Source organism: Oncorhynchus nerka, linkage group LG10 (assembly GCF_034236695.1).
Source record: "Oncorhynchus nerka isolate Pitt River linkage group LG10, Oner_Uvic_2.0, whole genome shotgun sequence".
Classification (NCBI taxonomy): Eukaryota; Metazoa; Chordata; class Actinopteri; order Salmoniformes; family Salmonidae; genus Oncorhynchus; species Oncorhynchus nerka.
Genome location: NC_088405.1, coordinates 43767101 through 43781646, shown reverse-complemented (window position 1 = coordinate 43781646; position 14546 = coordinate 43767101). Strand labels below are relative to the sequence as shown.

Sequence of the window (14546 nt, the reverse complement as noted above, 5' to 3'; positions counted from 1 at the left end):
ACAAAATAAATGTATGCGCGCAGCCAGTTTGGGTTCCGTGTTAGGCACTGCATCGCAGTGCTAGCTGTGCCACCAGAGATCCTGGTTCGAGTCCAGGCTTTGTCGCAGCCAGCCGCGACCGGGAGACCCATGGGGCAGCGCACAATTGGCCCAGCGTCATCTGGGTTAGAGGAGGGTTTGGCCGGCAGGGATGTTCTTATCCCATCGTGTACTAGCGACTCCTGTGACGGGCCGGGTACAATGCACGCTGACACAGTCGCCAGGTGTACGGCGTTTCCTCTGACACATTGCGGCTGGCTTCCGGGTTAAGCGAGCAGTGTGTCAAGAAGCAGTTCTGCTTGGCTGGGTTGTGTTTCGGAGGACGCACGGCTCTCGACCTTCGCTTCTCCTGAGTCTGTAAGGGAGTTGCAGCAATGGGACAATTGGATCTCACGAAAATTGGGGAGAAAACGGGGTATAATTATTTATTTTTTTAAATACATTTAGAGAAAGTATTTAACATTCATTCAGAACTGAAAATTAACCCAATATCAACATACGGAAAATAAGTATTTTCAACGTTCGTAAAACACATTTTAAACTTCCTGAAAATACTTTTTTTTTACCTTTCATTCAGAACATAAAAGGACCCAAACTTTAACATTTGGAAAATCAGTGATTTGGCTATTTCAGCCACACCCATTGCTGACAGATGTATAACATCGAGCACACAGCCATGCAGTAGAATAGCCCGTACTGAGAAGCTCAGTGACTTTCAATGTGGCAACATCATAGGATGCCACCTTCCCAACAAGTCAGTTTGCAAAATGTATGCCCTGCTAGAGCTATCCCGGTCAACTATAATTGCTGTTATTGTGAAGTGGAAACGTCTAGGACCAACAATGCCTCAATCGTCAAGTGGTAGGCCACACAAGCTGACAGAATGGGAACGCAGAGTGCTGAAGCGCAGAAAAATCGTCTGTTCTCGGTTGCAACACTCACTACCGAGTCACAAACTGCCTCTGGAAGCAACGTCAGGACAAGAACTGTTCGTCGGGTGGTTCATGAAATGGGTTTACATGGCCGCGCAGCTGCGCACAAGCCTACAAATCACCATGCATAATGGCAAGTGTAGGCTGAAGTGGTGTAAAGCTCGCCGCCATTGGACTCTGGAACAGTGGAAACGCATTCTCTGGAGTGATGAATCACACTTCACCATCTGGCAGTCCAACAGATAAATCTGGGAAGGCTTTTCCACACTAATAGTGGAAAGCCTTCCCAGAAAAGTGGAGGCTATCTAGCCAGTTTGACTGGATCATGCCGGAGTAGCTTGATGAGCAATGCCTATTCCATGTTTTATAAGTTAAGTGTTTGGTGTTGACTATAAACTTTACTTAGCTAGACAGCGAAGCTTTATGGAAGAATGTACCACAGCTAGCTAGGATATATTGTCAACATTGAGTTGTGGTTGGTGCACGATCTATACAGCTATAGTAGAGTTTCGTTGGCTTGTAACTACTGGCTAGCAGCCAAGGACGTTCGCTAGCTTATTTGTTTGTGCTCTGATTTAATTTACACAGATGACTTCAGCCATATGAAAAACCTTCCATAGCAAAATATACCTAGCTATCTAGTCTCATTTGCTTGTAGCTTGCTTCTCTTCTACTGGTGTTAGCTAGCTACAGCTGCTACTAGCAGCTGTTGTGCAGCAACCAAGTTGTTGGTCCCGGTTTTAGAACTCTGAGATTCGGCTGAAAATATGTTAGCATTGTCAGAAATGCTATAAAAAAGTAACACATTGTTGGTCTGAAATGTCCACGAGAGCTAAAAATTATAAATGTAATAAAAACTTTTGAACCGACAAACGTATTCAAGTCTAATTGTCACCTTATGGATGCTGTAGCCTGGTTTTAATCCCACTTCTAGAATTTGAGCTAGGTTTGGGCAAAACAATTGTCTGATGACCCTAATGCTATCGACCCTGTCAAAAATCTGGTATAGTGATTCTCAGTAATGGCAGGACGGATCATGACGAGAAGCGGAGAATTTGTGTTCTTCCAATCAAGTCGATTTTGGAAATTTCCTCGACATTGGTGACATATTGGCTTAGATATGATGGTAGGGAGATTTGAATTTAACATTGAGCTTCAACCGATGCATATACAATTGTTGGGGCGATAAGGTATCCCACTTCACGTCGTGGCTAAGAACAGGTATAATTAAGCAATAAGGCACGAGGGGGTGTGGTATATGGCCAATATACCACGGCTATGGGCTGTTCTTACGCACAACGCATTGCAGAGTTCCTGGACACAGCCCTTAGCCATGGTATATCGGCCAAACCCCAGAGGTTCCTTATTGCTATTATAAACTACTTACCAAGGTAATTAGGGCAGTAAAAATAAATGTTTTGTCATACCCGTGGTATACGGTCTGATATACCATAGCTGTCAGCCAATCAGCATTCAGGGCTCGAACCACACAGTTTATAATTGCCAATATGCCACACCCACTCAGGCCTTATTGCTTAATTACATTATAGTATAGCATAGCATAAAGGCCAGTGTCTCTCCTGCTGTAGGTACCTGACATGAAGGTAAAGCCGCTGGGCAGCTGCATGACCTGCCCTCCGGAGGCACCGGTGGTCTTGAGGACTGTGCCGTTGACGTTGCTGCTAGCGGAGATGGGAGCCAGGTAGTTGGTGATGGGGAAGGAGGGCCCGCTGCTAACCTGCATGGTGGTGGATGTGGTGGGTGCCGTAAGTGCGTGGGTACTGGTGGTGCCCGGGAGGCTGGCCACTGTAAACGCAGGCTTTAGCTGGTCCTGGGGAAGGACAAACAATATGCATTAGTGTGGCTGTCAAAATAGCAAGATTCATGCATTCAACAGATTTTATTATTTTGGGGGATTTTGGGCTCTTATACGCTGGACAAAAAACAACTTACTAACAAATCATATCATGTTGAGTGAGTCACATAAATATTTTATTCCACAAACCTTACTCCAAGGCAGCACCATTCACTAGAGCCAGTGGGGTAGAGAGGACGTTCATAACCAAACAAATACCTTTTTACATGAGTATTCAAACTCTTTGCTTATAAGACTAGAAATTGAGCTCAGGTGCATCCTGTTTCCATTGATCATCCTTGATGTTCTACAACTTGATTGGAGTCAACCTGTGGTAAATTCAATTGTTTGGGACATGATTTGGAAAGGCACACATCTGTCAATATAAGGAACCACAGTTGACAGTGGATGTCAGAGAAAAAAAACAAGCCATGAGGTCGAAGGAATTGTCCGTGGAGCTCCCAAACAGGATTGTGTCGAGGCACAGATCTGGGGAAGGTCCCCAAGAACACAGTGGCCTCCATCATTCTTAAATGGAAAACTTTGGAAACACCAAGACTCTTCCTAGAGCTGGCCTTCCATCCAAATTGATCAATCGGGTGAGAAGGTCCTTGGTCAAGGAGGTGACCAACCCAATGGTCACTCGGACAGAGCTCCAGGGTTCCTCTGTGGAGATGGGAGCACCTTCCAGAAGGACAACCATCTCTGCAGCACGCCACCAAATCAGGCGTTTATGGTAGAGTGGCCAGATGGAAGCCACTTCTCAGTAAAAGGCACGACAGCCCGCGTGGAGTTTGCCAAAAAGGCACCTAAAGGACTCAGACCATGAGAAACAAGATTCTTTGGTCTGACAAAACCAAGATTGAACCTTTTGGCCTGAATGCCAAGCGTCACTTCTGGAGGATACTTGGCACCATCCCTACGGTGAAGCATGGTGGTGGCAGCATCATGCTGTGGGGATGTTTCAGCTGCAGGGACTGGGAGACTAGTTAGGATCGAGGGAAAGATGAACGGAGCAAAGTACAGAGAGATCCTTGATGAAAACTTGCTCCAAAGTGCTCAGGACCTCAGACTGGGGCGAAGGTTCACCTTCCAACAGGACAACAACCCTGAGGACACAGCAAAGATGACTCGGGATTGGCTTCGGGACAAGTCTCTGAATGTCCTTGAGTGGCCCAGCCAGAGCCCAGACTTCAACCCAATAGAACATCTCTGGAGTGACCTGAAAAAAGCTGTGCAGCAACGCTCCTCATCCAACCGGACAGAGCTCAAGAGGATCTGCAGAGAGGGGAACTCCCAAACTACAGGTGTGCCAAGGTTGTAGCCATACCCAAGAAGACTCGAGGCTGTAATCGCTGCCAAAGGTGCTTCAACAAAGTATTGAGTAAAGGGTCTCAATACTTAAGTAAATGTGATATCAGTTTTTATTTGTAATACATTTGCAAAATAAAATAAAAAAACGTTTTGCTTTGTCATTATGGGCTATTGTGTCTATTGATAAGAGAAGAAAAACTATTTAGACATTTTAGAAAATGGCTGTAACGTAACAATGTGGAAAAAGGGGTCTGAATACTTCCCGAAGGGACTGTACACACACACACACACACACACACACCATAGTTTGGACACACCTACTCATTCCAGAGTTTTATTTGTACTATTTTGTACATTGTATAATAATAGTGAATACATACAAATTATCAAACAACACACATGGACTCATGAAGTAAACCCCCAAAAAGTTTGAAACAACTCAAAATATATTTCATATTTGTGATTCTTCAAAGTAGCCACCCTTTCCCTTGATGACAGCTTTTCTCTCAACCAGCTTCATGAGATTGAAATGCATTCCAGGTCAAGGAGGTCAATTAACAGGTATGTCTTGTTAAAAGTTAATTTGTGGAAATTCTTTCCTTCTTAATGCGTTTGAGCCAATCAGTTGTGTTGTGACAAGGTAGGGGTGGTATACAGAAGATGGCCTTTTTCCAAGTCCATATTATGGCAAGAACATCTCAAATAAGCAAAGAGAAATGACAGTCCATCATTACTTTAAAAGACATGAAGGTCAGTCAATTTGGAACATTTCAATTACTTTGAAAGTTTCTTAAAGTGCAGTCGCAAAAACCATCAAGCACTATGATGAAACTGGCTCTCAAGGGGACCGACACAGGAAAGGAAAACCCAGAGTTACCTCTGCTGCAGAGGATAAGTTAGAGTTACCAACCTCAGAAATTGCAGCCCAAATAAATGCTTCAGAGTTCAAGTAAGACACATCTCAACATCAACTGTTCAGAGGAGACTGTGTGAATCAGGCCTATTAAAAGGTCACCAATAAGAAGAAGAGACTTGCTTGGGCCAAGAAACACGAGCAATGGACATTAGACCGGTGGAAATCTATCCTTTGGTCTGATGAGTCCAGATGTGAGATTTTTGGTTCTAACCGCCGTGTTTTTGTGAGACGCAGAATAACTGAACGGATGATCTCCTCATGTGTGGTTCCCACTGTGAAGCATTGAGGAGGATGTGTGATGGTGTAGGGGTGCTTTGCTGGTGACCCATCAGTGATTTATTTAGAATTCAAGGCACACGTAACCAGCATGGCTACCACAGCATTCTGCAGTGATACGCCATCCCATCTGATTCGCGCGTAGTGCGACTATCATTTGTTTTAAAAAAAAAAATTACACATCACACCTCCAGGATGTGGAAGGGCTATTTGACCAAGAAGGAGAGTGATGGAGTATATAAACATCCCCACAGCATGTCCGGTTTGTAGACACAATACATAAGTATTCAGACCTTTTATTCAGTATGTGGTTGAAGTAAAATCTTAGAAATTGTTGCATTTATATTTTTGTTCAGTGTAATTGTTTCCAAACAAGTCATCTTAGTTAGTTCCCTTAGCAGTTCTACCCTCCGGCCTGGAGAAGCAATGTTGTGCATGATAGTCCACCTCAGCAGCTAACAACAACAGAGAGAAGTAGCCTTGGAGGAGCCAGAACAGTCCATAGGGCAGAGCCCATCATCTGTTTCTGTAGCTTGAGGCAGCTAAATGTACAAGTACACCCTCTGCACGCTAGTATATTACAGGGCAGAGAGAGAGAGAGAGAGAGAGAGAGAGAGAGAGAGACATAGCTCGGGTTGCAAAGGATCGGAAATTCTCCGGGAATTTTCCATGGGAAGTTAAGTCCAGGACTTTTGGGAATTTTGTTTAAAATCATAAAAAAAGTTAGCTTATAACAGTGAACCTTTTTTGTGGGATACACATAACATGCTGACCAGACCGGACAAGTCGTGTGCAGGAGTGTCGCAAAATAAATGAACAAATCCATGTTATTCAATTATTGGGCCAAAGAGCGTCTGCGATGCCAAGGGCTAAAATAGAAGTCCTTTCTATTTCTGACGCAGAACGCGCTGCAAGTCCTGCCTCTCCCATGTCCTCATTGGTTTATAGAAGCAGGTACCCACGTGCCATCTCCTCATTGGTTATACCCACGTGGTTGATTGAAAGACGAACTGTTTTGCCGGTTGTCGTGGTAATACTATGAAAGTGATCACCATATAAGTTCAGAGATGAAAAAGCCTGGAAAGAGGAGAGATGACTAGAAACGATTCGGTTGGCCATTTTGTGTGTGGATTAAATGGAGTAGAGGACCTTGTGCATTTCAGGTAAAATAACTCAATGTTTATATCCCAGGACAAATTAGCTAGCAACAGCAAGCTAGCTAAATAGGACAAATTAGCTAGCAAGTGCAAGCTAACTAGCTAAATTGCCATACATGTTTAATGCTTTTCGACCAGATGTTCCACACTAATGAGATGCCATTGAGCCCACACTACTACACTATCTGAGCCAAGGACTAAATGCTTTCTTGTAAGTTTTGATTACAATACTGCGTGGGGTGAATATATTAGATACGACATACATTATTTTTTGTTAACAAGTAAATAGTAGCCTACAGCAAAGTGTGTTTAAATAATTTCTAACATGTTAACAATTTCTGTTAGTTTTTGCTACCATGTGGGTTTTATCTTGCTTGAGCCTCCTGAGTGTTAATTCACCTGTTTCCATACATGTTTCATTTTAAAACATTTATCTTACAAAGGAGTTGTTTAATCTAACTGCTTAACTATTTATCTGTACATGGAATTGTATGTGTTTTTTCTTCTAATCTTTATAGGAAAATGCCACGGGCACTATCTGATGTGTGGGGACATTTCACTGCAGCTAATGTAAAAGCTGTGCACATTTGCAAATACTGTGCCAAATCATATGAAGAATGCAACAAAGATGCAGAATCATCTGGCCAAGTGCATAAAGTTCCCTCAGCGCTTACAACAAGCAACCTCTGACAAAAGTCCCTCTACTTCTATTCAAGGCGAAAATGATGAATCAGACACCTTATCGATAGCAACAGCTCATGGTCCTCCTGGAATCAGAAGTTTTTTTGACTCAATGGAGGAACGTAGCCAGAGAATTGCTGATGAATGTCTTGCACAAGCTGTGTATGCAACTGGTTCACCTCTGATGCTCACAGGCAATGTTTATTGGAAGAGATTTCTGAATGTTCTTTGCCCAGCATATACCCTTCCAACCAGACATGCTTTATTTACTCATTTGCTGGATGCAGAGTTCAACAGAGTTCAAGTGAAGGTCAAGCAAATCATGGAGAAAGCAGACTGTATTGCAATCATCTCTGATGCATGGTCGAATGTTCGTGGACAAGGAATAATTAAACTACATATCCACCCCTCAACCAGTATTCTACAGGAGCACAGACACAAGGGATAGCAGACACACCGGTCTCTACATTGCAGATGAGTTAAAGGCAGTCATCAATGACCTTGGGCCACAGAAGTTATTTGCACTGGTGACAGACAATGCTGCGAACATGAAGGCTGCTTGGTCTAAAGTGGAGGAGTCCTACCATCACATCACACCCATTGGTTGTGCTGCTCACGCATTGAATTTGCTCCTCAAGGACATCATGGACTGAAAATAATGAATACACTCTACAAGAGAGCCAAGGAAGTGGTTTGGTATGTGAAGGGTCATCATGTTATAGCAGCAATCTACCTCAACAAGCAAAGTGAGAAGAATAAGAGCACCAGATTGAAGCTGCCCAGCAACACCCATTGGGGTGGTGTTGTCATCATGTTTGACAGTCTCCTGGAGGGGAAGGAGTCTCTCTAAGATATGGTCATATCACAGTCTGCCGATATGGACAGCCCCACCAAGAGGATCCTCCTGGATGATGTATTTTGGGAGAGAGTGGTAAGCAGCCTGAAACCTATAGCGGTAGCCATTGCACAGATTGAGGGAGACAATGCCATCATGTCTGATGTCTGCTTGCAGATGTAAGAGAATAAATCCGTACTGCGCTGCCCACTTCACTGTTGCTCCAAGCAGAGGAAACTGCAGATCTGAAATACATCAAAAAGCGTGAAGACGTCTGCCTGAAGCCCATACACGCCGCAGCGTACATGTTGGACCCCAAGTATGCTGGCAAGAGCATCCTGTCTGATGCAGAGATCAACAAGGCCATCACTACTGTGTCTCGCCACCTTGGCCTGAATGAGGGCAAGGTTCATGGCAGTCTGGCGAAGTACACTTCCAAGCAAGGGCTTTGGGATGGAGATGCAATATGGCAGTCGTGCCAACATATCTCATCAGCCACCAGGTGGAAGGGACTTTGTGGATCTGAGGCTCTTTCCCCTGTTGCCTCCATCTTCCTCCAAATCCCACCAACATCAGCCGCTTCAGAGCACAACTGGTCCTTGTTTGGGAACACACACACCAAAGCTCGCAACAGGCTGACCAATACAAGGGTTGAAAAATTGGTGGCCATCCGGGCAAATTTGAGGCGAGCCATCCTTAACAAGGTTGGAAAGTGACAGTGAAGATGAGGCCTCAGAGTCTGATGTTCAGAAGGTGGACATTGAGGAGGTCCAGGGAGAAGACATGGAAGCCTGAGAGGAAGACAACCAAAGCTTAAGTTTCTAGACTATCATTTTACAGATGTATGTTGAAAACAATTTGTGATGGATCATTGGGGATCATTCAATACTTACTTTCTTTTGTTCAATTTAAGTCATGTTCAATTCGTAACTAAAAAAAAAATTGATTTTTTTTTAAACTTCTATTGGAAGGATTAAATAATTTGCAATTATGTCCACTTATGATAAGGTAAAATGTTTGTCTGTCTCCATATGATATGGTAAATATATCCAATGCAAAAACCTACATTTAAATGGCATTGATATTAATTTGCATATATTTCCATTAATTCCCATATATTCCTGTTAATTCCTATGGAAAAAGTTTCAACCTCTGAATATTCCCCAAAATGTGTAACCCTAGACATAGCATATTTCAAGCCGGGTTTGCTCCTACAGTGCCTTCAGAAAGTAGGCACCATAGGAGTGCACTGGAGTAGGTTTTCATCAAGGATCTCTGTACTTTTCTCCATTCATCTTGTCCTCGGATCCTGACTCGTCTCCCTGTCCCTGCTGCTGAAAAATATCCCCACAGCATAATGCTGCCACCACCATGCTTCACCATAGAGATGGTGCCACGTTTCCTCCAGACGTGACGCTTCAGGCCTAAGGAGTTCAAGCTTGGTTTCAGTCCTTTAGGTGCCTTTTGGAAAACTCCCAAGCGGGCTGTCATGTTCCTTTCTACTGAGGAGGGGCTACTGTCTGACCAAGGCATGACTGGTGGAGTGCTGCACATATGGTTGTCCTACTGGAAGGTTCTCCCATCTCCACAGAGGAACTCTGGAGCTCTGTCTGAGTGACCATCGGGTTCTTGGTCACCTCCCTGACCCGATTGATCACCCGATTGATCAGTTTGGACGGGCAGCCAGCTCTAGGAAGAGTCTTGGTGGTTCCAAACTTCTTCCATTTAAGAATGATAAAGGCCACTGTGTTCTTGGGACCTTAAATGCTGCATTAATGTTTTGGTACCCTTCCCCAGATCTGTGCCTCGACACAATCCTGTCGTCTCGGAGCTCTACGGACAATTCCTTCAACCTCATGACTTGGTTTTTGCTCTGACATGCACTGTCAACTGTGGAACCCTATAGACAGGTGTGTGCGCCTTTCCAAATCGTGTCCAATCAAGTGAATTTACCACAGGTGGACTCCAAGTTGCAGAACCGTCTCAGGGATGATCAATGGAAACAGTATGCATCTGAGCTCAATTTCGAGTCTCCTAGCAAAGGTTCTGAATACTTATGTAAATTAGGTATTTCTGTGTTTTTGATTTGAGACATTTTAGATATTTTCTAAAAATCTGTTTTCATTATGGGATATTGTATGTAGATTGATGAGAAAAGGGCTGTAAAGTAACAAAATGTTGAAAGTCAAATGGTCTGAACACTTTCCGAATGCACTGTATGCTTGAAAATATGTAGAGTAGTACTCAGTAATGCGTTGCATGTGCCCCAAACATAGCACTTTGTATTCAGGACAAAAAGTGAATTGCTTTGCCACATTTTTTGTAATATTACTTTAGTGCCTTGTAGCAAACAGGATTGTTTTGGAATATTTTTTATCCTGTACAGGCTTCCTTCAATTAGGTTAGTATTGTGGAGTAACTACAATGTTGTTGATCCATTCTCAGTTTTCTCCTTATCACAGCCATTAAACTCTGTAACTGTTTTAAAGTTGGCCTCGAGGTGAAATCCCAATGTGGTTGCCTTCCTCTCCGGCAACTGAGTTAGGAAGGACTCACTTTGTAGTGACTGGGTGTATTGATATACCATCCAAAGTGTAATTAATAACTTCACCATGCTCAAAGAGTTATTCAATGTATTCTTTCTTTGTTTTTACCCATCTACAAATAGATGCCCTTCTTTGTGAGGCATTGGAAAACCTCCCAGGTCTTTGTGGTTAACTCTGTGTTTGAAATTCACTGCTCGACTGAGGGACCTTACAGATCATGTGTGTGGTACGGATATGAGGTAGTCATTCAAAAATCATGTTAAACACTATTTCATTAAACACTAATTATGTGACTTGTTACGCAAATCTTTACTCCTGTACTTTAGGCTTGCCATAAAGACTCAAGACATTTCAGATGTTCATTTGTAAAAATGTTTAAAAAATATTTTTTTTATCCACTTTGACATTATAAGGTGGTGTATTCAGGGTTGGGTAAGTTACTTTCTAAATGTAATCCGTTACAGTTACCTGTCCAAAATTGTAATCGGTAACATAACATTTGGATTCCCCAAACTCAGTAACGTAATCTTGATTACATTGTTACATTTAGATTACTTTCCCCTTAAGTGGCATTAGAAGAAGACAAAAATGTATGTTACCAATTGAACAACATCTATTGCAGGATAAATCAATGTTAAAGTTTACATAGCTGGCCATATATGGATGTTACATTTTACTTTAAGGGTTGGTTATGTAGGCTTCTTCTATAACCCATCACTCTACTGCATATAATAATACGATTAAATTAGATCTTTACATTAAAAACCTATCAGTTTATCAGAATTTCAATCACTCCAATAAATGTTATACCCCTTGATTTTCAAGAATAGGACTTGGAAATATGGAAGTATAGATTAGCCAAATGGTTTTACCTGAGCAGAACCCCAAAACTAAGGGCTTATTAGCCAGCCCTATTCTGTTGTTTATGATTTAGTTGTCATGGAGGACTGATCTGGCTCATTGATTCGAGTTGAAAAATAAATGCTGCTCTCATGGAATGGCATGCTTTGAGCACTACTGAAAAGTGCAATTTACATGTGAAAAATGTATGCCAAATTCTGCATTTGCTATAGGCCTATTGTTTACCTTTTTGTTGGCGACACTTTAATATCTTAATAATATGCAGCTGTTTAAAAGGCCAATCCACAGACGAAACAATAACGAAATGGTCGACCCGCCTCTGTTTTGGTAAAAAGCTGAGGGATGGGCCTGTAGAAATCGTTACCACTAAGATTAATAGACAGAGGTATGGATGCAAGGACTGACCATTCATGATAACAAAATTATTGTTTTAACCATGTTATGAGGCTATAGGGTGTTTGTTTACATTTACAATGTTTACAAACATTGGAGTAAAACAAGTTTATATGTTGGGTTCTCATGGAGTGTGACCTTTGAACTAAACTCATGAGGCATTTAGAAGTTATATTCTTCAAGAATCAATGGATATATGCAGTACCAGTCAAAATTTTGGACACACCTACTCATTCAAGGTTTGAGCATGTGTCCATTAGGGCCATGGATTATTGTTTTTATCACCATGAATTAGATTGAACAATAAAAGCCCCACTTTTATTCCATAGGCTGGGATCGGCACTTTACAGCTGTTGCAAGAGCACATGTTCGCTGGCTGTCCACTGGTTTCAAAAACAAAGATTGCTAGGCAACTTAAACTTCTTGAATTCAAGCATTACTGGGTTCAAATACCCCTCTAGATTTGTGAACAACAATCCACAACAGCCATAATCCGTAAGATACAAATATCTAAATGAGAGAGCAGTAGTGTGATTCAAATCAATGCGCTATGTAGATATCAATAATAAGTGATATCTGTATTAGAGGTCGACCGATTAATCGGAATAGGGCCGATTTCAAATTTTCTTAACAATCGGAAATCTGTATTTTTGGACACCGATTTTTTTAACATATTTTTTTTACACCGTTTATTTAATCTTCATTTAACAAGGCAAGTCAGTTAAGAACACATTCTTATTTTCAATGACGGCCTAGGAACGGTGGGTTAACTGCCTCGTTCAGGGGCAGAACGACAGTTTTTCACCTTGTCAGCTCGGGGGATTCAATCTTGCAACCTTACAGTTAACTAGTCCAACGCTCTAACCACCTGCCTCTCATTGCACTCCACGAGGAGACTGCCTGTTACGCGAATGCAGTAAGCCAAGGTAAGTTGCTAGCTAGCATTAAACTTATCTCATAAAAAACAATCAATCATAATCACTAGTTAACTACAAATGGTTGATGATATTACTAGTTTATCTAGCGTGTCCTGCGTTGCATATAATTGATGCGGTGCGTATCATTGCTCCAACGTGTACCTAACCATTTACATCAATGCCTTTCTTAAAATCAATACACAGAAGTATATATTTTTAAACCTGAATATTTAGCGAAAAGAAATCCAGATTAGCAGGCAATATTAACCAGGTGAAATTGTGTCACTTTTCTGTCAGTGTACAGTGGGGCAAAAAAGTATTTACTCAGCCACCAATTGTGCAAGTTCTCCCACTTAAAAAGATGAGAGGCCTGTCATTTTCATCATAGGTACACTTCAACTATGATAGACAAAATGAGAAGAAAAAAAAATCCAGAAAATCATATTGTAGAATTTTTAATGAATTTATTTGCAAATTATGGTGAAAAATAAGTATTTGGTCACCTACAAACAAGCAAGATTTCTGGCTCTCACAGACCTGTAACTTCTTCTTTAAGAGGCTCCTCTGTCCTCCACTCGTTACCTGTATTAATGGCACCTGTTTGTACTGGTTATCAGTATAAAAGACACCTGTCCAAAACCTCAAACAGTCACACTCCAAACTCCACTATGGCCAAGACCAAAGAGCTGTCAAAGGACACCAGAAACAAAATTGTAGACCTGCACCAGGCTGGGAAGACTGAATCTGCAATAGGTAAGCAGCTTGGTTTGAAGAAATCAACTGTGGGAGCAATTATTAGGAAATGGAAGACATACAAGACCACTGATAATCTCCCTCGATCTGGGGCTCCACGCAAGATCTCACCCCGTGGGGTCAAAATGATCACAAGAACGGTGAGCAAAAATCCCAGAACCACACGGGGGGATCTAGTGAATGTCCTGCAGAGAGCTGGGACCAAAGTAACAAAGCCTACCATCAGTAACACACTACGCCACCAGGGACTCAAATCCTGCAGTGCCAGACGTGTCCCCCTGCTTAAGCCAGTACATGTCCAGGCCCGTCTGAAGTTTGCTAGAGAGCATTTGGATGATCTTGAAGAAGATTGGGAGAATGTCATATGGTCAGATGAAACCAAAATATAACTTTTTGGTAAAGACTCAACTCGTCATGTTTGGAGGACAAAGAATGCTGAGTTGCATCCAAAGAACACCATACCTACTGTGAAGCATGGGGGTGGAAACAACATGCTTTGGGGCTCTTTTTCTGCAAAGGGACCAGGACGACTGATCCGTGTAAAGGAAAGAATGAATGGGGCCATGTATCGTGAGATTTTGAGTGAAAACCTCCTTCGATCAACAAGGGCATTGAAGATGAAACGTGGCTGGGTCTTTCAGCATGACAATGATCACAAACACACCACCCAGGCAACGAAGGAGTGGTTTCGTAAGAAGCATTTCAAGGTCTTGGAGTGGCCTAGCCAGTCTCCAGATCTCAACCCAATAGAACAACTTTGGAGGGAGTTGAAAGTCCGTGTTGCCCAGCAACAGCCCCAAAACATCACTGCTCTAAAGGAGATCTGCATGGAGGAATGGGCCAAAATACCAGCAACAGTGTGTGAAAACCTTGTTATTGACCAAATACTTATTTTCCACTATAATTTGCAAATACTGTTACACTGGCAATACTAAAGTGCCTATAAGAACATCCAATAGTCAAAGGTTAATGAAATACAAATGGTATAAAGAGAAATAGTCCTATAATTCCTTTAATAACTACAACCTAAAACTTCTTACCTGGGAATATTGAAGACTCATGTTAAAAGGA

At 42.2% G+C, this 14546-nt stretch overlaps 1 protein-coding gene across 4 annotated transcripts in view; it reads right to left on the bottom strand.

Annotated features, from left to right (window-relative positions):
* LOC115135366 (serum response factor-like) overlaps window positions 1–14546 on the bottom strand; it is a 73103-nt gene that overhangs the window by 14231 nt on the left and 44326 nt on the right. For all 4 annotated transcript variants that reach the window (XM_029669995.2, XM_029669994.2, XM_029669997.2 and 1 more), the window contains exon 3: window positions 2565–2802. In XM_029669995.2, coding sequence (XP_029525855.1) covers window positions 2565–2802 — 238 coding nt within the window. The remainder of the gene's footprint in view (window positions 1–2564; window positions 2803–14546) is intronic.